At 37.0% G+C, this 24,714-nt stretch overlaps 1 protein-coding gene across 1 annotated transcript; it reads left to right on the forward strand.

Annotated features, from left to right (window-relative positions):
* The first annotated feature begins 1,701 nt into the window (after positions 1 to 1,701).
* Positions 1,702 to 23,605, forward strand: LOC306886420 (tau-tubulin kinase 1-like). The gene is made up of 15 exons (XM_079443511.1): positions 1,702 to 1,834; positions 4,675 to 4,818; positions 5,764 to 5,911; positions 7,048 to 7,121; positions 7,195 to 7,335; positions 7,429 to 7,533; positions 8,527 to 8,592; positions 8,815 to 8,907; positions 9,081 to 9,206; positions 9,995 to 10,143; positions 10,278 to 10,485; positions 10,587 to 10,762; positions 11,635 to 12,151; positions 18,960 to 20,263; positions 21,437 to 23,605. Exons 2-15 carry the CDS (start codon positions 4,711 to 4,713, stop codon positions 21,870 to 21,872), a joined length of 3,651 nt encoding a protein of 1,216 aa, XP_079299637.1. The 5' UTR covers positions 1,702 to 1,834; positions 4,675 to 4,710; the 3' UTR covers positions 21,873 to 23,605.
* The last annotated feature ends 1,109 nt before the right edge of the window (positions 23,606 to 24,714 follow it).

Genomic DNA, 24,714 nt, shown 5'->3' on the forward strand with positions numbered 1-24,714 from the left:
AGAAAACACAGCTGCTGCAAAACTCACGTTCCAGGTACGACTGTGCGCCAATTAATTTTAAAAACAGACTTTATAAACCAAAATCCTGAAAATTCCACAGGAAACCAAAATGCTAAGTCTCTTCAGGTTTTAGGACTACAATGAAATATTGAGCCATTTTTAATCATTCATTCTGTCTGTGCCTTTACCTTGTTTGAGAAAAAGAGATAAGAGACATGGCTAGTAGGGTGAACTGCAAAAGTGGGACAGTTTTGTGATGGAGAACTGCTAAAAGTTTAATGGCTTCATCCTTTGTTTACTTTGTAATGTGTGATGTCACAACTCAAAAATACATTGAAACAATATTGAATGTAATTTATATGTTATAATGATGATAGACCTTTCTAAACAAGACATTGTTTCAGGTAAACTGAAACACCATTAGCAAAAGTTTCTAAACAGTAATAATGGAAAATGTTATGTATAACAAAACAAAAATCTTTACAAGATGGTTTTGGGAACATCTTGCTGATCCAAGATGGTATACCAGCTAGATCAGCTTGGACCAGCTAAAGACCACATATAACCAGCACAGTCAAGCTAGTAAAGCCAGGTGCCATCAAAAGTGTACATTAACTATACCATATTTACTCATAATAATATGTTTCATTAATTAATTTGTGTTTGCTGAGATCAGTTAGATGTTGAAGTATTACCATTACCTGATATCAGGAAGAATGACAAAGGACCCCTATGGCAATTATTAAAGACCACATTTATTTTTCTCTTCATATTCAAGATGCAATCAATCACAAAACTAATTTGTCTCTCTCACAAACTTATTTGTCTTGCCCTGTTGTAAATTTTCTGGAATCTAAAGGCCATTATTTAAGCATCACCTTTCAATAGCAAGTTCGAGAAGGTGCTGTACATCATCTAACATAATTTCAAAAGATTTATTTATTCTTTAACAACGGTTGATTCTTCTTCTTCGTCGTCTTGTTTATGAGTAGTATTTTTTTATTTGAACTTTATTGAACAGTGTAAACTTTACAACCATAAATGGCCTGGTACAAAATGCTAAATTTCTTATTGAGACAACAGACAAGCATCATAACATAAAGGAGAAGAAAAAAGAAAAAAAATACTAGGGGTTTGCAGCAAGTTGAAGATTTTCTACTAAATTACAGAAATTTACAGCATTCTTTTTCTTAATTCGTTTCAGCGACAAAAAATAATGACAGTTCCTTGTGAAATACATAGAAATTTTGAAGAATTTTCAAGAATCGGTTCTTATGCAAAAAAAAGTTTCCCAAGGATAATAATTGTGTTAATTGCTAAATCATGTGTTTCATCTTTCAAAAATAAACCAAATAATATATTTTCCTTTGTTAAAACATGTAAATCTTAAAATTTAGGAATGCAAATCTTCCCAAAAAGCACAGGCAAATGTACAATCATAGAAAAGATGTTCCGTAGTTTCAATTTGATCATCACAAAAGGAACAGTTGTTAACATCAAGGCCAAATCGACATCTCAAAAATTCTCTAGAAGGATATGTTTATGAGTAGTATTAATAATTGGACGTTTCTGAAGGAATTTCCTCAATGGCTGAAGTCTGCAGATGAGGGGGATTCACGCCTTTCAGGTTGCTACGCAACAGTCGTCTGCTGTCACGCATGTGCGCGGTGCATAGTGGGAGTATCCGAGCGATGCTGAATCAGTGCAGGAGCGGAGGAGCAGAGGAGGCTGGAAATGGTGCAGCATCAACAAGGGAAAAAGGCGCAGCGGTCGCGCCAACGGAATTATGCGGCTCTCCTTAAACTCTCACTTTGAGATTTTACTCCGTCGACAGGTTAGTAAATTGTTTTTTGTTCGCCAAGTAATTTTTTTAAACAAAACGCTGCCGTAGCAATCCGCTTGTCCCGTGTATGTTGGCACCTTGTCGATAGTGATGCTGCGCTGGCGCGAGCCGCAGACTTCCATAGAGGATGCGCGTGCACGCGAAAACAAAATCCGACTCGGTCTTGACAAAGTATTAAGGCACTTGGGCCTGAGTCAAAAATAGAAACTCGCCCATTTTTATATATATTATTTATGCTTAAGGACAATCATGAATAATTTACATTACATGCCACATAATGCAGGTGTACGTCAACAACTCACGTGGCCTACCAGTGGGAGTTGTAGTCTTTCAAAGGTGACAATGTCCAATGCCGTTTATGTCTATTGTCTCGTTGAAGAACGACATATCCCAAAGTGCTTTTCGCTCCGGGCTCGAGCAGGAGAATGTTCTGCTGATTGTTAGGCTTTGCCCCAATGGACGGTGATCAAATATGGTTTGGGGGCGGGGCTTAGCCTTCAGGGATGCTCATTGGAGCAGAGCGTGGTTGGGTGGGGTCCGTTCAGACGGATCCTTTTGGCACTGCGGAGAAAGCTGAAGATGTCAGGAGACTGAGCCCACGCAGTCTTGAGCTTCTGACATTTAGTTAAGTCAGAATAATGAAGTGCTCTCAGCAAATGCTTTATGCATTCAGAATCTTATTATCATTTTGTTGGAAGTGTACGAGTTTTCCTATGCAAACAGGTGAAGAGCCTGCTGCAAGAGGTTTATCCTTTGGTCCCTGCTCTTGATCTAATAAAGTCAGGTTTATATTTTAATAGACAGTCGAAAATAACATGTTAAAATAAGTAAGGAATATTTAAGATTTTTCATGATTTCATGGTAATTAATGGTAATATACGGTAAAACGTTTTGTAAAAATAAATACTAGCTATGCTTTATACCTGATTGGAAATGTATATTACATAAAACAGGGTTATATTCTTAAAGTAACAAATATATATTACAATTGTCGTTTTATTAGTGAAAAGTATTAATCTACTTATAAAACATTTGCTTGTTTGTAATTTGTAAAACGTTTGTAATTTATTTAAAAAGTTAGTTAATTCTTTTAATATTTAAATTCTATTTTGCTTCATTTTAATTTTGTTACTTAGTTTGCTACTTGAGTAGTTCAGTGTTTACTGTAAACTTGCTTTAGTGACATATATTTAGGGTAGTAAAATGCCACCAAAATGGCATCAGTAGTTTTTACTGTACATTTAACCCCCTATATTTGTTGAGAGTCTGGGTGGGGGCGCTGGATCTCAAAAGAGATCCAGGGCCCCCACCAAAATTTCTTATTGAGACTCAAAAAACCCTTTAGTAATGGAATTCAATGCAAACTTTACATTTGTTAATTCATCAGTTTAAAAACGCATGAGAACAGAGCAAAGTAGATTCAAGAAGCATTGTAAAATACATTCTTTGTATAAATATTTTATATGAATTTTAAAGCATCTTCCTGTTACTGTACACATATTTTTAGCAATTACATTTCAACATTATGCACTGTATTCTAAAATAGGGCAAAATTAACTCTGATAATAATTATGAATGCTGAGATGCCTTCCTTAGGCTGTCCCGGTTTTTAGGGTGCAGAGTGAGAGGAGGTATTTCCTGCAATCTCCTGAAATATCTATATGTGTGTCTGCATCAACTCTCTCAGATGAATGTGACAGAAGTGTTAAGGCGAGAGTCTTTTAATGCGTTTCATCAGTTTTATTAATTAGATCCATTTATAACCCATTGCATTCCTTAGAGAGATTAATCATTTTAGAAGGTGAGAGTTTGTGCTTTGTAACAGTAAACAGAAATAAATGTTTGAAATCTTTTAAGGATTTAACTTAAGAACACACGGAGTCTGCAAATATAGACACACTCATGTGAAAAATAATCTCTTATGTTTCCATTTTACTGAGATTGATAAGTGTATGTAACGTTATGAGAGCATGCTTAAGGGTGTAGTCCAGTACTGACAGACAAGGACTCTGTGTCTGACCGGCTCTTGTGGATACCTGATACTCTGCAGACATTACAGAAATCTCAAAGAGGCAATAAATGATTTACTTGCTTTTCAGGGTCTTTGAATAATTTTAAGATCATCAATCATTTTTGAACATTTTCAGAATGATATGTTCAACAATGGTTTGTGTCTGTTGAAATGAATGAAATGTATGTCAATTTGGCCACATTTTTACAGTTAATGCCCTTGTATGACCTGAAAATGGGATCATTGATTATGGAAAACAGCCCGGCCCCGGATACTGACCTCCAGAGAAACATATGTCTGTTCCTTCTGGTGTCTCTGTATTGTATTTTTCATTCTGATGGAAACAATGCTGTTTTTGTTGTCAGTTTGTCACTTGTCTTGTCTTGTGTTGGGTTTATACTTCTTATTTATTTTAATTTGAGTTTTTTTCCTGAATATTTATTCGTTTAGAGGGTGTCCATTTTTGGATTTCCTCGAATATTTCAATCTTGTTGCAGCTTCCAGCAAACCTTGTTAAAGGAATATTTATTCAGATTAAAAATCTGTGATTTTAAACTGTATTTAAACCTAAAGATACTAAGAAAGTTTAGGTTAAGAAAAAATGAAACAGAAAAGTTATGTAAAATAAGCAAGGAATATTTATGATTTTATGGTAATTAATGTTAACTAATCAAATACATGCAAAAGAGGAACATACCAAATACCAATTCATACCATACCAATTCTTAATTTTTTAAAAAAAATATTTTAACCCCACTATGCACTATTATTTTTTATTATAGAATGCAAGGTTAGCAGTTGTGTACCCACTGTGTTGCAGGTAAATGGCAGGGTTTGGTAAAGTGCTGGCCAGCCGATGCAGTGCGTAGGGCCCGGAGTCCACGTCGACGAAAACATGAACGGGGCGGGGGAGCAGGTCGACATCCTGCTCTCCAACTGCATGGTAAAAGAGCGCTGGAAAGTGGTAAGTGTGTGTCTATATTTAGGTGGGATTGTGTTTGTGGAATAAAGATGCCCAAATTATCTGTTGCCTTTGCAGCTTCATTGCACAGGACGAAACGGTCCACAAATGACAACAGATGCTTTCAAATCAACTCAGCCTGGCTTCTCTCCAAAATGCACTCAAACCATTTGGTTGTTGGCCAGTTCATAGCCTTTCTCCTTATAAATGATTTGTGGCTGTTTTACTGTAATAATATCTTTGATGGTGATAGTAGCGGACCTTAAAACAGAGTCTGACTCATCAGTGACCGGCTTAAACTTAATTCTTTCATAACTCATGTGACAAAGCATGTTTAAGTCAAGGTTAATCAATATGCTTAGTTCATGCTACCAGAACTGAATTGCTTGGAATTGAATTAAATCTTTCATGTTCAGTATAATATGTTCTGTGATTAGAGCAGCTGAAGTAACTCAGCCGATCTATTTTTGCCATACAATTTATTGCATGTCAAACAAATCTAGCCAGAAAATCCTCAAAAGCTTTTCTGTGGATTTAGCTGACGTACTTGTCCTGTTTGGCAATATAGGACTTTCTCAGATTTTAGATGATGTTTATTTATGATGTACAGTTGCTCTTAAAGATTCTTTATTGGCATCTGTTTCAATTAAGGACTTTCCATTGCACAGAAGATTCTCTATGTTGAAAAAAGGTTCTTTGGATTATTATATTTATTATTATGATTATATAAGAAAAAAATGGTTCTTTCAAGAACCGTTCATTAAAAGGTTCTTTGGAGATCCCAAAATGGTTCTTTTATGTCATCACTGCGAAAACCCCCTTTTGGAACTATTTTAACAGTATAGATTGTGCAAAACCAGCTCTGAGTGGAAAGCATGTGGAATAGATGACACACGGGTTAAATCAATGCTCTGCCATGACTGACCTTGCTATTGTTTGTGTATTCAGCTGAAGAAGATTGGGGGAGGAGGGTTCGGGGAGATCTATGAGGCCTTAGACCTGTTGACACGAGAGAATGTGGCTCTTAAGGTGGAATCTGCCCAACAACCAAAACAAGTGCTAAAGATGGAGGTTGCTGTGCTAAAGAAACTACAAGGTGAGGAGATGGAGAGGATGCAGATATATTTTGTCTTCATTCTTACAATTCGATTTAAACATTATGTGGTAATTTTGTTGCTTCTAAAGTTTCTGGCCAGTTTCGAGATTGTTCTATGCACTTGCCAAAGCTCATTTTTACTCTCATATGTCAATTGACAAGTTCATTTTGGCCTATGTTTATATATACGCTGATACACTACCATTCAAAAGTGTGGGCTCAGTAAGATCAAAAGTGATAATATTTATAATGTTGCAAAAGATTTCTATTTCAAATAAATGCTGTTCCTTTCAACTTTGTATTCATCAAAGAATCCTTAAAACATGTAATCATGGTTTCCATAAATATATTAAGCAGCACAACTGTTTTCAACATTGATAATATAAAAAAAAACACAGAAATCAGAATGTTAGAATGATTTCTGAAGGATCAGACCAGAGTAATGACTGCTGAAAATTCAACTTTGCCATTACAGTAATACATTGTTTAAAATATATATTAAAATAGTTAGATATTTTTTTTATTAATATTTCACAGTATTACTGTTTATGCTGTATTTCTAATCAAATAAATGTAGCATTGTTGAGCATAAGAGACAAAAATATGTACAGACTCTATTTTGAATGATAGTGTACAGTACATATTTAATCTTTGTCTTGACATAATGAAGCAGCAAGCAGGATGGTGTATGTGTAAAGATATGTGACAGTTTATCTGTTAATATGCCCATTTTTTTGTTGTTGTTGGATGTGCTCATATGAAACACACACACAGATGCACTGTGGCTTTCATGCCTGTCAAGGCAGTTTGCCTCAGCTGTAGTTCAGACACACCACTGGGAGTCTGTAAGGGTAATGAGCATGAAGAACTGAAGAGAAGTGGGATTACCACACTTTTTTTCTCTCTCCGTCTCTTTTTTGCTGCTCTCTTGCTTTCTCGTGTCTTCATAACCTTCATGAAGGACATTCTGGAATTCCAAATGCCACTGCCTCTGTCTATACCTGCTTGCTGAAATTTGTGTTTTGTATGTGCGAGAGTGTATATTCACATATCCATGCAGAAAAGAAAATGTCAGATGTAATAAATGGGACTTATAAGTAATATCTGTGACATTACTGCTTTTATTTCTTGTGCAGGAAAGAATCATGTTTGCAAATTTACTGGATGTGGAAGAAATGACAAGTTCAATTATGTTGTCATGCAGCTGCAGGTACAGTATTTTGTTTTGTGTTTTATGCATGTTTGTGTGTGTGTGTGTGAAATCTGAGTCTTTCTTTCGGTAGGGAAGGAATCTCGCTGATCTCAGGAGGAGTCAGCCTAGAGGGACGTTCAGTATGAGCACGACTCTACGATTGGGCAAACAGATTCTGGAGTCCATTGAAGCCATTCACTCTGTGGGATTCCTGCACCGTGACATTAAACCTGTATGTCTTACTGTTGATGATATGATCTCTTCTCTTTCCCAATCCCATTACCTGGCTCCTGTCAGCTGATACTGGTTTCTCTTCTATCCTTAGTCTAATTTTGCCATGGGCCGATTGCCGTCTACCTGTAGGAAATGTTACATGCTGGACTTTGGTTTGGCACGACAGTATACTAACACGAATGGAGAAGTGCGGCCTGTAAGTATTGCTTTTGCTTTATTTTCTGATACAGTCTTTTTCCTTATTTATATTCACTCAATTACAATTTCTGTTTGTTTCATTTATTTGTTTAATTTGAATGGAAATTGCCTAATAAGCAGCATTTTTCACATTTCTGTTTTGTGCATGTGCAGTTTTTATATTTAGTTGTGATGTTTTATGTTTCAAAAGTTATAGAGATGCACTGATATTAAAATTCTGACCAGATGTGTGTGTGTGTGTGTGTGTATATATATATAAGTGAATACTATGTACAAAAGACTTTAAGTGAATATTATGTACATTAGCAACAAAGATCATGTAAAAGCATTGGAAATGACAACAATTAATAACAGCCAATAATCAATATGGTACCAAAGTATCATGCATTAATATTTATTTTTTAATTTTATTTGCCTTTTACTGATGAATCTTATTATTTGTGTGTTTGAATTCATTTTTATGTTTCACTTTTCTCAGTTTTGTTTTGCAGTTCTGTTTTGGCTCTCATGTTGAATCGCATGCTCCCCCGCCAAAGATGTTTGTCCCTGTTACCATAGCGACAGTCATATTGTGAGTTTTCCAAAATCTTAAAAAGATTCCTTCCTTACCCTCTGAAGGCTCTCAGAAATAATCCACTCTTCTCTAATGGTTGTGCCTTAAACGCTAAATCCTGAAGCACGGCCACTTTGGACATATTCTCACCCATGCCGTACTGTCCCATTCCTACATCCTCTACTATGTAAGAGTGTCCCTGTATGTGTGTGTACATGAATCGTGCTCAATCAGTCTAGGAATCCCAAAAGAAGTAAAAAGGTCATAAAAAGTTTCTAAAACATACAGAATTCCTGTCGCTCCACCCTCCCTTATATTTCCCTCTCACGTTTGCTTTGTTTTGATCATGTGTTTACTTATTCCAACCTAAAAGTTAAAGTCTAAAATGAAAGTGATATGAATTCTTATTATGAGTCTCTTTTAAATGTTCTTCTTTAGCCCAGGACGGTGGCTGGGTTCAGAGGGACAGTACGCTATGCTTCCATTAATGCTCATAAAAACAAGGTAAGTGTAGTCTAAAGAGGACGCCCACAGACTGCACGCAATTCATTCATTGACTGTCTAAAGCGTGTTATGCACAAAATTTGGTGAACGCTGGCTGCATTTGCCAGTTTGAATCTGATTTATTGACATTAATGAATCTTAAGTGGGTGATTCTTGGCCAGAATCAGCTTCATAAAGAACCATTTTTAACTCTATTAACCATAATTTGACTCTTTTTAACAGGAAATGGGTCGTCATGATGATTTGTGGTCATTGTTTTATATGCTGGTGGAGTTTACTGTTGGACAATTACCATGGCGTAAGATAAAAGATAAGGTAAGACACTTGTATCACACTCACATTAGCCAGTCACTATTAACATAATGGAACTGAAATGAGTGAATTAATCCCCATTGTACTCAGTCTTAAGAGCTTTTGTTTGAAATATTTAAAGCTTTCAGGGTTGTTTTTGCTGTTAATTGTGTCCGTAATGTGCATCTGATGAACAGGAGCAGGTGGGACAGATTAAAGAGCGCTATGAGCACAGGATGCTGTTGAAACACATGCCTGCTGAGTTTCATATCTTCTATGACCATGTGCTGGATTTAGATTACTACACCAAACCTGATTATCAGGTAAACCATTCATTTTTCAACAAGAATGAATTAACTTTATCAGAAGTGACAGTAAAGACATGTATAATATAAAAAGAGTTTTATTTCAAATAAATGCTGTTCTTTCAAGATGTTCTTTTTTCATCAAAGAATCCTAAAAAATGTATCATGGTTTCCACAAAATTATTAAGCGGCATAACGGTTTTCAACACTGATAATAATAGGAAATGTACATTTCTGAAGACCGGAATAATGGCAGGTGAAAATTCAGCTTTGCCATCACAGGAATAAATTACATTTTACAACATAATAAAACAGAAAACAGCTATTTTAAAATTGCAATTATGTAGGAATATGTATCATTAGATTACTTAACCTGTGCTTCTTATAGCAAAAATGCCATATTTCATAGAAGGTGGGACCCATTTTTTATATATATATAGGCTTATATATATATATATATATATATATATGTGATAGATATGTAAGGCATATTATTACTTGTACGATTATGTCATTCTCCATTTCAATTCAATTATTTTTTTCTTTTCTCTCTCTTGTTTGATTTGAAATTATGTTTGTAATGTTTGAAAATTAAATTTTTTTAAATTGCAATTGTCACAATATTACAGTTTTTTTTACTGTTTTTTAAAATCAAATAAATGAAACCTTGTTGTGCATAAAAGACCTTAAACTTTTGAACGACAAAGTATATAGTTTAAAAATATGTACTCGAGATATAAAATGTATATATAAATATATTTTTTTTGAGTAAAAAATAAATTTCTTTCTTCCTTTCTCTGGTCTAGTTGCTAATGTCAGTATTTGAGAACAGCATGAAAGAGAGGATGATAACAGAAAACGAGCCTTATGACTGGGAAAAATCTGATACAGCCCTCCCCACCAGCACTCACACGCCACCACAACAAAACACACGGCAAACTGCTGCCATTGTGGGGTAAGAATATGTACAAGTGCTCTTACAACAGTATCAGACCATTTGCACTGTAGGATGGGATTCTGCTCTACTCTGGAGTGACTTTGAAAAGACTCTGATGTGATGCTGATATGGCTTTGAACGTTCTCTCTCAGGATGGTGAATGTGACACCGGTACCTGGTGAACTGCCGAGGGAAAACACTGATGATGTTCTGCAAGACGAACACCTGAGTGACCAAGAGAACGCTCCACCTGCTTTGATACCCAGCAGACCTAGCGAACCAGCTCCTGCTCCACCTGCTGGTGAAGGATGGGATGAAACTGACTTCAACCGTAACAAACTCAGGATCAGCATCAGTAAGGTATCATTTTTAATATATTATGCCAAATTATTCACATATTTTTATGTCTAATTAATATACAAACATGATTTTTGAGTGTTTAATACTGCTGGTCTTCTCAGATGCAAGTAGCAGCAGAGGATGGGGAGGAGCCTGCAGGAGGAGGGAGGTCTGTTTCCCTGGTGAGGGGGGGGGAAGCAGACGCTCAGGCCCGCCCTCCAAGGTACCGGAGAGTCAACAGCCCAGAATCTGACCGCCTGTCTGCTGCAGAGGATAGAGGAGATGCCGCAGATAAACGGTGAGGAGAGTGTGTGCTTGAAAATTTATCGCTCTGTTCTTCTGGCTGACATTTAGCATTTCTAAAGGTCATTTGACCGCATGTGTCTTGTTAGTGAGGAAAGCATGCAAAAGTGGCTTTCTGATAAGAAAACATGTAAAGTTTCTGTTTTGTACTACAGCATTTTGCTCTGGCATTTTGGATGGCTTCTGTGAATTTAATGAAAGGAAAGTGCATACTGTTCTTAGTATGGTATCATATGGCATTTTTAAGATCAAAACAGCTTGGCATGATAAAGAAAAATTTTATTTTTTATTTCTCGGAACAGATTAAAATGAATTAGCAGTTTTTATTGGATGTAATGTTACATGATCTTGAGGTAACCCTTCTTGTTGAAATGTATGATTGCCTAATCTTTCATTAATTTAATAATTATGAAATTATCTAATAGGACTATTAATCGGACTGGGATTATTAGTAATTATAAATTAATAAAGTTATGAAGCAATTATAAGCATTTTTAAAATTTGAATATTTAATATAATTATCAATGACCATATTTATTCATTTCTAAACCAGTTATTAAATAAAAAAATTCTAATTTGCAGATTATAATAAAAATTTCTCATTGTTATCAATAATGTTGAAAACAGTTGTGCTGCTTAATATTTTTCAGCATGGCATTTATTTGAAATATAATTTTTTTGTAACATTATAAATGTTTTTACTGTTGCTTTTGAATTAATCATCCTTGATGAACAAAAATATACATATTTAAAGAATGCACTGACCCCATACTTTTGAAGGTTAATGTTCCTACAATTTAAAGTCTGTAGTTAAATGTGTTGTTGTCCAGTTGATTCCGTGTCTTAGCCTTTGTGTGTTTGTGGCAGCTCTCGTTTGGACATGCTGGGTTCTCCATCCAGGCACGTCTACTCTTCCCAGCCTGCTCAAATGCTCTCTTTAGAAGCTGGGCAGGGAGAACGACTGGCCGGTGGCCACCATGATGTCTCTGCAGATGGCGACCAGGAAGCCCACAGCAATGCCTTCATCCGCTCAGTCCCACTGGCAGAGGAGGAGGACTTCGACAGCAGGGAGTGGGTGATGATTGATAAAGAAACAGAGTTGAAAGACTTCCATCCTGGGGCAGAGCCCACCACCTCAGGCACCACGGATGAGGAACCAGAGGAATTACGCCCCCTTGAGGACCACGAGGAGAGGAGAAGGAGAGGACATATGCACGGTATGGGTGGAGCTGAGGCTGTGGTACGACCCAAAACACAACGTGGGATGATGATTGTAGCAGAGGGGGAGGGAGCAGGACCGAGCCCTGCCCATTCACCTTGTCACTCGTTGCCTCATACCTGCCCAAGAAGGAGGGAATCGGAGCCGTTTGGACCTGATGGACCGGTAAGGCACACCTGAGTGTGCATGTGTGGGCATGTGTGTATGGGTTATCCTGATCACTTAATATGTTTGATGACCTTTAGCTCCATCATAACAGATTTCTGAAAGGAAAGTCTATTTTGAAATATAATTTATCACATTATCACACACCAGTGGTCTGCAAGTCCATTTTTGTTATCAACATCAGTGTGAATTTTAGTAAGCAATTCATTTTAGTTATGTAATGTGACATATCTTAGTGACAAACTACATAAAAGAAAGAAGGAAGAGCAAATAAAAATGTATTACTTATTATTTAGGCCTTTTTAGAATAAAAAAGCTTAAGTTATAAATAACAAACACAGATGAATAGTTTACAGTTTTTTTTTTTTTTTTTTTTTTTTCATCTATGTGAACAAACACATAGATGACATTTTCTGGTGTAACAGAATTTCCAGGCACAAATGATTGGTTCTAATGATAGACTTTCCAATAAGGATTGACATTACTAAATGCATGATTCAGAATTTATTAATCAAGTTTAATGTTAATTTTTACATATACTACAGTTCAAAGGTTTGGAAAGAAAGAAAAGTAAAAACAGTAATATTACAATTTAAAATAACTGTTTTTAAATGTAATTTATTCTTGTGATGCAAAGCTGAATTTTCAACAGCTATTACTCTGGTCTTCAGCGTCACATGATCCTTTAGAAATCATTCTAATATGCCGATTTAGTGCTGAAGAAATAATAAAACGCTAAATAACATAATGAATTTCTTTCCAAAAAAAAAAAAAGACCTCAAACTTTTGAACGGTAGTGTACATTTTTTGGCATTTCAAGTTGTATTAATTAATGTATTATGAAGGAACAAAAATTAACAATGAACAATGTTATATAACCTAGATTAATAAACAGGAAGAGTATTGTTGTTTATGATACCTAATGCATTAAGATTCTGTTAAGAAGTTTCTGGCATCTTGAAAATCACTATTTGCTAGGTGCTTTCATTATCTCTGTGTGTGTTTAGGTTGTGTTAAGTCTGTAGTGTCATGATATACTTCTAGCATTTGTTCCTAGCTGCTGAATATTCACCAGTACAAGAAAGCCTCTGATAACTTGTACTGCAAGATAATTATTAGCATATGTTGTTTGTATGTGAGTCTTTGTGAACATCCTTGATGTACGGTATGTGTGTTATTTAATCTTGTGTATTCGTGTTGAGCTGCATGTTTTAGGGTTCTGTGGTTGTGTGTGTGTTTGTGTGTATGCGTCTCGCTCAACAATTCACAGCCAAGCTTAGCTTGCTCATTGGTCATAAAGGGGTCTGTGTGCACACTTTGGCTCCTTCACAACATATAGAGCATACATTCACCCGTACATAAGCTTAAACAAGCCTGCCTTTAGCGTTCAGACAGATGTGGGCTGGTCTTGTCCTCTGAATGAGTTACAGCACATCTATGTGTTTGTACCACCCATTTGATATAATGTTTCGTTTATCTCTTGTTTTTTATTGGTGTGTTTTTGTGTGTGCATCACACACAATCTTAGATAAAAAAAACACGCTTTTTTTCAATACTTCGCGTTTAATTTTTCTCTCAGCCTGATTCCTCTTTTCCTCCGCTCTTATTGGTCTTTTTCAGTTGGATGAGGACAGGCCACACCCACATCACTCATTCCCGAGGCCCGCCCATTTGAGAAGACTGGCGTCGTACGTGTTTTCCTCCGCTACCATGGACATGGAGCCCTTCCCCCATGACCCTGCCCTTGGGGGAGCGGCCATTCAGCGCAGCCGCTCGGCTGAAAGCAGCCCCGCCCACCGCCACGCCCATCGCAGACACATGCCCCTTATGCCAGGCAACCCCAGAGCCCGGCATTCAGTACTAAACCTCCCACGCCTAAACATTCAGCAAATGCTGGCCAAACTTATGAACAAGACATGATTCCCCCACCATCAGCGTACACAGACACATGTGTCATGCCATTTAACAGAAGGGGTGCCCACTTTTGTGCCCATAGAAGAACAAAGTTTAGTACGGGCAATAAACTTGGTCTGTGATTGTGAGATTTGTGTGTGTGTGTGAGCCTGCGTGCGTGCGTGTAAACGAGATATGAGATGCTCTCCAGCTGAAGTGATTTTTTTTTATTGGATATTTGAAATTAAAGGGATAGTTAACCTAAAAATTCTAATTTTGTCATCACTCACCCGCATGTTATTTTATCCCTTATGACTTTTGTGGAACACAAAAGAAGACATTTGGAAAAATGTCTTTGTTTTTTTGTTTTTTTTGCTTCATCAAAAAAACAGCTCTCCAAAATATCTTCTTTTATGTTCCACAGAAATTCATACAGGTTTGGAATGACATGATGACAGAATTGTCATTTTTGAATTGTCATATTTCCCTTTAAGCATTCGGGACGATTGGAGAAAGATAAATTATATTGTATTCTCCAAAACAAACAATTGTATTTACTCATAGAGGCACTGTACACTACAGTTTTTGTAAAAAAAAGAAAAACACCAAGACAAAAACACATTTTACCTCCATCAAGGATGTTTCGTGCAGAGCTGCTGGTGTCTGGTGGGACAGGCACTTTGACTAAAGTGACGAGAATATCATTTTTTTGTTATGTTGTTGCTTAGGCGTCTTAGATTCCATCATCTTCTGTGTAAGAGGAGAGTTGTGATGCGGGCAGGCTGGATAGTGAGATTATGTGTTTTATGTGTTCGCCTGCTGAGTGTTAGTAGAGGACACTAGAAGGACAGTGAGTGCTTGCTAAGCTATTTTTTTGCACCGTTTATTCGCATCAATATGATCTCAGCACATATAGAACCTGTCAAACGCCACAATGCACACCTTCAGGCGGGATATATAGCTTTCCTAAGCAAACATGACAGAATGTCAACTGACGGATCTCTTTAGATAGATTCTTATAGCCTTCTTTCGTAGCTGAGAGAAAGCATGACATTACTCGCATACAGTGTGTGTATCCTCACAGGGTTGGACCTGTAAAATAATGTAGTTGCTTGGATCCTCTGGCATTTCAAGGAGAGTATTTTCACTGTATAGAAGAGAAAATGAGTAAACAAAGAAAGAGAGGTGCGAGTATTAGGCTTGTATTAAATTCTCTGCACAGCTGAAAGTATGTAAACACATTTCTATTAAATGAATTTGGCTGTTTCAGCTACATCCTTAACTAACAGGTGCAGAAAATCAACAATACAGCCATACAACCTCCTTAGACATTTTTAGGTGAATGGCCTTGGTTTAAAAAAAGGCTTAACAAATGAATGTGGGGTTGGTGTTTGTTCACATACTTTTGGCCATGGAGATTAATTGTGATATCACTTTTGTCTTCCAGATTAGCTATAAAAAGATATTTCAAGATAATTTTCTCCACCATAACTTTTATCCTTTAGTATTACAGAAACATATGCATATTGCTTTCAGATGACATTAGGTTCCATGCGAACTTAAGCTGTGCTTATCTGAGGGCAAGAAAGTCATAAACATAACATCCTCGATGTCAAGACATTTGACTAGTAGAGAGATGAGAATTGATTAAAGTTCCGGAATAGAGATATATTAAATAAATGAAGTGCAATAGAGCTTAAGGCAATAGGTGTGTGAAAGGAAGACTGAGCCTCTTTCTTTGGTTTTGTCACACATACATTAGTGGTTCGATGCACATATGCAGATATTTGAACTTAACTATAGTTTATCAAATGAATGTTGCTGTTTTTTGTTCCTGGCCATAGACTTGACATGCTACTTCAGTGTTTAAAGACATAATAGTCACATAAAGCAATGCATAAATAAGCTTTTGTAGAAGTGCATCATCATTGTCATAGAAATTAGATCACACATTGTGTCATAACCAGGCATAACGCAATAAACTGACAAATGTTTTTGTGCTAACCAACAGTAGTCACAATACAACATTTTGTCGATTATGTATTTTTTATTTCTATTAAATTATAATAGATTTATAATTAATAATTAATTTATTTCTAAATTATGCTCCACACATCCTATGCTCTGATCAGTGTTATTTTAGTATTTATGTACTATTATAGCTTTTTTTTTAGTTTTTAAAGTACTAAAGAGTTTTAAGTACTAAAATGGCTAAAACTGGAATAAAAATAAAGCTAAAATTAAACCTTTTTATTTGTCAAGGTGACATCTCTAACTTTTATTTAAATTTAAGTTTCTCATCTAATATTTATATTGTATTTTATTTGAGCTTCATTTCAATTAATGAAAAGTATTTTTAATAGTTTTACTTAAATACAACCCTGCCTCTGACTGGCTGACTGTGACACATTTTAATGGACACACTTTGGTTGTGCCTGGTTGAGACACAGTGTTAGATACTTCCTATGAAACATAAAGTAGCATTTACACAATTAAATCGTTATTATGCTTTATTTGTATTGTAAAGTCCTCCAGCCTCAGTTCATTTGAGATATATGCATATCTGTGGGAGGAAATTAAGATTAATTGTTTATCGGTGTATTAATGTTTCACTTCATTCATGCTGTAAAAATGCTATGTGACTCAATGCTGGATATCAGTGCATATGCGAATCTTGCTGAAGATGCAGAGTTTCTTCTTAAACTATCATTTGCCTCGCTGGGCCAACTGCAACAAACTCTGGGTGGTGAAAAAACACATGTATGAATACAAAAAATACAGTATTTCATACTGGGTTTGAACTTAGTGTTCATAGCAGTTGGCTCCTGGTGTCTGTGCTGCTCTGGGTGTTTTAATGCAATTTACACCAATCACTGTTTATCTGGAATAACCAATGTACTGTAATGTGTGTGTTCAGAAGAGTTTGTAGTCTGAACTGTGTGAGACAGCTGATCCAAATGTCTTCCTAATGGAGAAGATGAGCACAGACTGAATGACTATACATAGAACGACAAAAGCTCAGCTGTAACAGAGATTTTTTTTTATTTTTTTTGTGCAGGATAATAGTAAGCAAATAGATTTCTTCATATCACATACACAACAGTAAAAAATTTTGGGGTCTGTGATATTTTTTTGTGTTTTAGTCAAAAACACAATAAAAACAGTAATATTGTATAATATTCTATTTGAATGTACTGTAAAATGTAATTTATTCCTGTAATGGCAAAGTTGAATTTTCAGCAGCCATTACTTATTATATTTATCACGTGATTATTCTGATTTGAAAAGAGTTGCATGCATAATATTTTTGTGAAAACCGTGATCCTTGATTTTTTGATTAATAGAAAGTAAAAAAACAAAACAAACAGCATTTAAATAGAAACCTTTTGTAGCGTTATAAATGCCTTTACTGTCACTTTTGATCAATTTAATACATCCTTGTTGAATAAAAATATTAATTTCTTTAAAATATGTATCTTACTGACCCCAAAATTTAGAAAACTAGTGTATATGCACATTATATCACATAAGACAAATATCTTGTTATTGGCATGTTATTTAAATTCTGCAAATTTCTTATGAAGATAATTTCCCAGGAAATGTGGTGTTTCCAAGCTGGTGAAGATTTAAACAGTGCTAGTGTGTATAGCGTGAGGTAACGTGTTCAAATAGTTTGAGCAAGGTTATAGGAAGTTTCACAAATGTATTCTCTGCTTTACTGAGAGACTGTAAATAATGTTGTCCATTACTTCTAAATGGTGTTCCATGTAGTACCATATTTTATGCTAAATTAAATTTTCACTCAAGCCGAATGGCTTTTCAGCTTCATGCAATTCAACATTCATGACCTCTCACATTCTCTGTCTCTAACTGGGTCAAACTCCCCAGATAAAAACCTTGAGCTCTGAGCAGTGTACAACAGCGTTTAGCAACATCTGTTTGTATAGTAAAAAGTTTAAATGTATTCTTTTATGTATTCAACAATGTATTGAGGAAAACCTTAAAATCCATAGGTGGCTTCTCACAAATCAGTATTGTTATGAATCAATTTTAATGAATTTTTTGAGTCAAAATTTGTATCATACGCTGGACTTTTTATTGCTGAAAAATGTTACTCATCAGCTGATCCCAGACCTGCTCATAGAAGCATTACATGTGTGAATCAGGGTCAACCTTCAACAGCAAGAGTCTTTCACAAAATAGCTAGTACAATAAACACTATAAGGACTGTATAGTAGACTTGTAATATGTACAAGCATGTATTTTGTAAAATTGTAATTCTTTGGACAGATAGCTGAACATGCTGCTGTACTAACACATTCCTCTTTCTCATCGCTCTGTGTGTGTCCACTGCTGTACATACTGTTGGCTGAGCACTGTCTTTGAGTCTACACTTGAAATCACAAATGGGCTAAATCATTAAAAAAAACAAAAAAACAGAAAATATTACACTGTAAAATGGACTTTTGTGCCTTTTTAACCATGTATGTCATTCTAAAAAGACAATCCTGCAAAGCTTGTATACAACCAAATCACAAGTAAATAATCTGAAAAATTACTAAAGTGTGGACTCTTCTCTCACAGTTGGGTCATTTTTTTTTTTAATAATTCCTATCGAACTGAAACTTAACTTGTGATTATAAGACTTTATTACTTTTTTATATACAATACAATATATAAAAAGTAAAAGTAAATTTTTATATATATATATATATATACACTTTTATATATATACACTTACTTTATATATTAATGGTAATTTACATATTAATATTAAATATAAGTATAAATATTATAAGTAAATAATAATAATATTTTATGGTTTTTATATGAAAGTTCACAGAAGAAATTTAGTTAAACATCTCCAACTCTTTCACCATTAATTCACATGTTTTTTTTTCTTACATTGCTACAGGAGGCTGCAGTCGCTGAACCTTCGCCGCCTTCCTCTCAGACACGTATGAAGCGAGTCGACTTCATGTCTGGTGTGTTGATGTTTGATGATCTGAGAGAGGAGGGTGTGAAGACTGGAGGCTCAGGCAGTGACAGAAGCCCTCGCAGTAGTGAGGGAAGTCCAGAGGGCGCTGCATCCACCCTACTCGCCCCTGCCCACCGAGACCATGACCAGGAAGAGGGCTCACGCACACTGGTACTTGTGTCTGCTGGTAATGGGCAGGTTTCGCCTGGAGACGGGCAGGGAACTCTCGCCGTGTTGACACCGCAGGGCGAGCGACCCGTGCCGGATGAATCCGAACCTGGGACTCTCTCCGTCATTAGGTCGGAGCCCAGGCCTATTGTCATGACATCTGCAGCTGTGATCAGCAGCGGTTCTTCCTCGCCGCCGTTCACCAAGGTGGAACGCACTTTCATCCACATCGCTGAGACAACGCATCTCAATGTCATGACAGCCAGACACCGTCCGCCTGGACTGGAGGAGCTGATGTCCACTGAGCGTGAGGAGACGGGTGGAAAGAAAGAGGTGAAAGAAAGGGTCAGTGAACGAGAGCAAAAGGAAAGTGAGGGGATTACATTAGAAAGAGAAGAGGATGAGGGGAAAAGGGAAGAGAGTGAACCAGAAGAAAAAGTAAAAAAAAGTGACCGAGAGGAAGCAGAGGCATTGTTTTTAGCCGAGTCACACGACCAGCCAGAGACTACAGTTGAGGAAGAAGAAGTCTCCAAAGAAGCCAAACTGGAAGTCAGACAAGAGGGTGTCTCACCAGAAGTAGACCAGCAAAAGGAACAGGAGCAGGAAGAGAGTCCATCACTAACACCTGAACAAAACAGAGATGCAGAGGTGGAAGATGAGAAGGATATGTCTCCACCTGATAGAAAACCACTCCCACAGAGGCGGAGCCGTATCCCTGTGCTTATGTCAGAGGAGGAAATGGGCTCGGACAAGTCATCGCAGATGAGTCAAGAGCAGTTGCAGCGAACTCGCAAAAGCCGACAGCAACAGCTGGCTCGTCTCGTCCTGGAGCGCAAAAACCCCCACCTGATTCGCTCTCGCTCCGCCTCCTCACACTCCCCGACACTCTCAACCACTGCATCTGAAGATGAAACCCACCAATCAGACGACTCAGCGAGAGGAGAGAGAGGAGCAGATGGGAAAATTAGGAGCAGGATCCCTCGTCCAGTCACACCTATCAGGGGGTCATCCGACCAACTGGGGGGCACGACCCTTCCACAAACACAGAGATCTGTGTCTTTCATTCAATACAGGTGGGTTGAGCGGAATTACAACTTAATTGTTATTCATTTGAATCTGCACTACTAGTCAAAAGTTTGGACACACTGAATTTGTCCCTTCTTCTTCCTTTTTTTAATATTTATATTTACATTTATATATCTATATTTATGTTTTTAGAGTTATGCATATTTTCAGGAAGCCAAACAGTTTGAAAATAATAATAATAATAATTTTATGTTATTAATATTCTTGTTCTTATTATATACAGAAATACATTACTATTGTAATATAACTGCACTGTAAAATAAAAGTAATATTTATTATCATTACTTAATAGTACAGTCGTAAAATTATAATATTTATGTCTTAATTTCTTCACTTGCAATAATTAAACCCATGAACTGGTAACACTTTAGTATAGGGACCAATTCTCACTATTAACTAGTTGCTTATTAGCATGCCTATTATTAATATATTGGCTGTTTTTTAATACTTATAAAGCCCATATTCTGCATGGCCATATTCTACATCCCTAATCCTACCTAATACCTAAACATAACAACTACCTTACTAACTATTAATAAGCAGCCTGTTATGAGTTTATTGAGGCAAATGTCATAGTTAATGGTTTGTTAATGGCAAGAATTGGACCTTAAAATAAAGTGTGACCCATAATCTTATATATTGTGGCGGAAAACTGCAAGGGAGACCTTTACTATTCTGTGACAACAGGTTTACAAACGATTCCCTGTACAAATGAAGTGATATGGTGTTATCATCTGTTCACTAAAATGTTAGAAATTATGTAAAAGTGAAAATGAAGTGTACATCACATTCCTAAATGCATGTTAAACTCTCAACACATGCAAAGATGGAGCGTGCAGAATTTTCTGTGAACCGCTTTGTTTTGAGATACTGAAAATACTGGATCATGAGGCCCTTGCGTGTAAATTAACACAGTGCTGCACTTCACTCTGAAACATGAAACACTATGCTTATTTAAATAAATCACAGCCTTTTGTTTTGTTTTTAGTTCAGTTGACAGTGTTCATCATAAAATGTTCTTGCTGCAAATTTGTGAACATTGAATGGTCTACCTCAGATTTTGCTTGCCACCATTACTGACAAACTATATAACGAAAATTATGCAGACTGCCCTATAATACCTCTGATTGATATGACTCATTCTTTCCTCTCGCCAGCAGAGCCAACGGTTCTGTCAATCCCAGGATTCAAAAGTCTGCAAGTCTGCACACAAATATCCATCAGCAGCCACCTAAACCTCAGCTCCGTCCCTCTAAAACACTTCCGCCCTGTCCTCCATCTTCAGGCCCTTCCCAGTCACAGGGAAGTCGGACCGCCACACGTACCGTTACTCGTACCTCAGCTGTTAATGCCACCCGAAGCTTCAGCACTTCCCCTCGGAGCTACGCCACCTCCCGCACCGACAGCCCTTCGCCTCAGCGCATTCGCCGACAGCCTGCAGCCAATGAAACTCAACGACAGCCCAAACCTCCTTGCCCAACGCAGTCCAATTCCAAACCTCAGGATTCTACCCCCAGAAAGAGCATAACCCATCCATCAACCTCATCGCAAAAGGCAAAGAAAGATCCACTGGAGACAAAGACTAAAACAAGATAATTAAGACTTCATTTCTGCAGGTGATTTTCATCCTCAGCATCATCATCATCACAATCACTCTCTGAGTCATCAGTGTTGGACTGTACTTCTCATTAAACACAACAAACTCGACCGAACAATATAGATGGATGTGTTCGTTTTTCAGCCAAGTGACTGCAGCAGCTACGAAATACCTCTAATGAGGAGAACCTCTGACATTTATACACACACACACACGCACACAGTGTGTGTACGGGCGAGTTGTCATTAATGAAGTGTGTTGGACAGATGAACACACCTCATATGCCTTAAAATAATAATTGCTGCCATCACAACAAAGCTTCCACAGGCTCTACCCTCCTGTCAACGCACTCCCAATCACATTGTACACGTTAGTATCGGGTTCTACTGCAGCTTTAAAGCTTTTAAATACATTACAGTACATGCTATTTATTTTAATTGAAAATCACTTCCAAAAAGTAAGTTTTTGACCAACATCACAATATCAGAATCTGGGAAAAAATAGCTTTATTGAAAACTTACAAAAACCTAAAATGTTTCAAAAGTCCCAAATGCACTTATAACTCAGCAAGCTGGTGTTTGGGGCAGACTTTAATAACTTCTGCAGTCAATTTGTGTGTGCTGAAATTTGTATTTATCTCAAATAATAATAATAATAGTCATATGCACCAAAACGTGGTGGTTCTGTGCAGAAGATGCAGAAAAAATATTCTAAATTGAATCTCTACACAGAACTAAAGTGACTAACCTTGCTGCTACAGTTTGATGTCAATCATACAATCATCTTGGCCCCGCCTACTGTCTCTGATTGGGTCAATGCATCCGTGACGCTGGTCTGCTAAATTTATTTGTAACCGAATCCTGGACTAGCAGCATGCATTTGGAAACGCTCATCCGCTTCTGTTTATTGAAAATAGGACTAACTGCATTTATCTCAGTCTCAGGCTGAAAATGCATCATTCTGATCTGTATGCAAACTTTACAGTTCAAAGAACGTTTGAGGAAGCTGAACGAAGGTCAAAGAGAACATGAAAGCTTCTCAAAAATCTGACACACCATGGAGGATAAAGTAGCAGGAACCAATAATATGTGTTGAAGCAGTATGTGTGGGGTTTGTAAATGTGCTCTAGGATGTTGTTTTTATGCAGTACTGCTACTCCTGAGTGTCCACAGCATGTGTTCAAAGGCTGGTAATCTGACATGGAGTTTAAATGACTAAGGTGCTATCAAAGAGTGTTTCTTCATGCCTGCTCTAGTCACTGGTGTTTTTTTTTCCGTCCTGTGCTTGGATTAAAACCCGACAAACATCCATGAAGATTGTCACATCAACGGAAGAGAAAAAAATGTCCTAGTGCACACTAGCCAGTGTTATTTGTGAGTTAACTTAAAGGAAGTGCTTCATTTGGACCATGCCCACTGCAGAACCATTGCATGCTGTTGTTTGTATGAAATAACAGGAAAATACTCTGCGGTATTTTCCAGAATGTTCCATCTGCAGAGCACCCAGAAGACTCTCTCTGCTCTTAATACCGACAAGATATGAGGAAAGATCTCCTCCTGGTTGGTCATCTCTCTTCAGTGTGTTGCTTTGAGAAAATTTTGAGAGAATTTGCATGAATGTGTTTCATGAATCATGATTGACCAACTTAGGAACAACCTTTCTGAGTTATACAATTAAAAATTATTGCAAATTATCAATGATGCCATTCAATAAACGCAAGTTCCATCACTGTTTCGATTGATGGTTTGTGTCTTTCTTTCGGAAAAACTAAGTGGATGTTCTGCATAGGGAATCTGCATGTCCTGGCTAGAACACCATGTACGTCATCTTAGATCTTACTGTCCTTCAGACTAGTTCAGAGATAACTTATTAAAGCCGGATGGTTCTGTTAACCATATGACCCTAAAGGTCATTAATAATGGTGGGAATACAATAGCTGGTTCTAGAAATGTACTACAGTTCAAATGTTTGGGGTTGATAAGATTTTTAAATATTTCTTAAAGAAGTCTTATGCTCACAAAGTCTATTTCATCAGAAACGCTGTAAAAACAGTAACCATTTTCTATTTTAATATATTTTAAAATGCTATTTATTTCTGTGATGGCAAAGCTGAATTTTTAGCAGTCAGTTCTCCAGTTTTCAATCTCTCCTGATCCTTCTGTAATTGTTCTAATATGCTGATTTGGTTCTGTAACGGGGCGAACGAGACGTGAGAATCCATGTGCAAGCTTTTATTAATAAACAGTCAAAAAACAGGCAGGGTCAAACAACAGCGAACACTTATGGCACAGGCAAGACAGAGTAATCCTAGGGCTAGCTATAGAGTCGACGATCGGCGAACAATATCCAACAGGGCAAGGCAGAGAGATAATCCAGGTATAAAACACAAGGCAAAGCAAGACTAAGACAACAAAGAGGGTTCCATATCGCAGCTAAAACTAGGAGAGTTATAAATGCAGAACAATACTGGAACTAAACAGAAAACCACAGACCGGCTCGGTAAGGCCACTAACACTAGAGGAGTGCTACACACAGAACAATACTCGGCAGTCAGGGAGAGAAAGTCCAAGGCTTATAAAGAGTGTGAAATAGTGTGTGATCATTTTCAGGTGTGAGCGTGATTAGTGGAATCAGCTGTGTGTGTCGTCAGTGCAATGGATGATGGGAAATGCAGTCCAGTGTGATGTGTGGTGTGAGAGTCAATATGATGGAGAGGCGACCCCTCTTTTGGCAGTCGAACGGAAGGCCACGAACCAGATTCGTGACAGGTGCTGAAGAAACAATTATTGTTACTATTAATGTTGAAACAGCAGTTATTTGATAAAAACTAAAACTTTTATA

This window comes from Barbus barbus (genome assembly GCF_936440315.1).
Source record: "Barbus barbus genome assembly, chromosome: 20".
In the NCBI taxonomy this organism is placed as follows: Eukaryota; Metazoa; Chordata; class Actinopteri; order Cypriniformes; family Cyprinidae; genus Barbus; species Barbus barbus.

What these genes read in the sequence shown, in the direction of transcription:
- LOC306886420 (XM_079443511.1), top strand. Translation starts at nt 4,711, where the DNA reads ATGCAGTGCGTAGGGCCCGGAGTCCACGTCGACGAAAACATGAACGGG. An exon ending in TAAAAGAGCGCTGGAAAGTG is followed by an intron (nt 4,819 to 5,763) that starts GTAAGTGTGTGT and finishes TTGTGTATTCAG; the next exon opens with CTGAAGAAGATTGGGGGAGG. An exon ending in TCAGGATCAGCATCAGTAAG is followed by an intron (nt 10,486 to 10,586) that starts GTATCATTTTTA and finishes TGGTCTTCTCAG; the next exon opens with ATGCAAGTAGCAGCAGAGGA.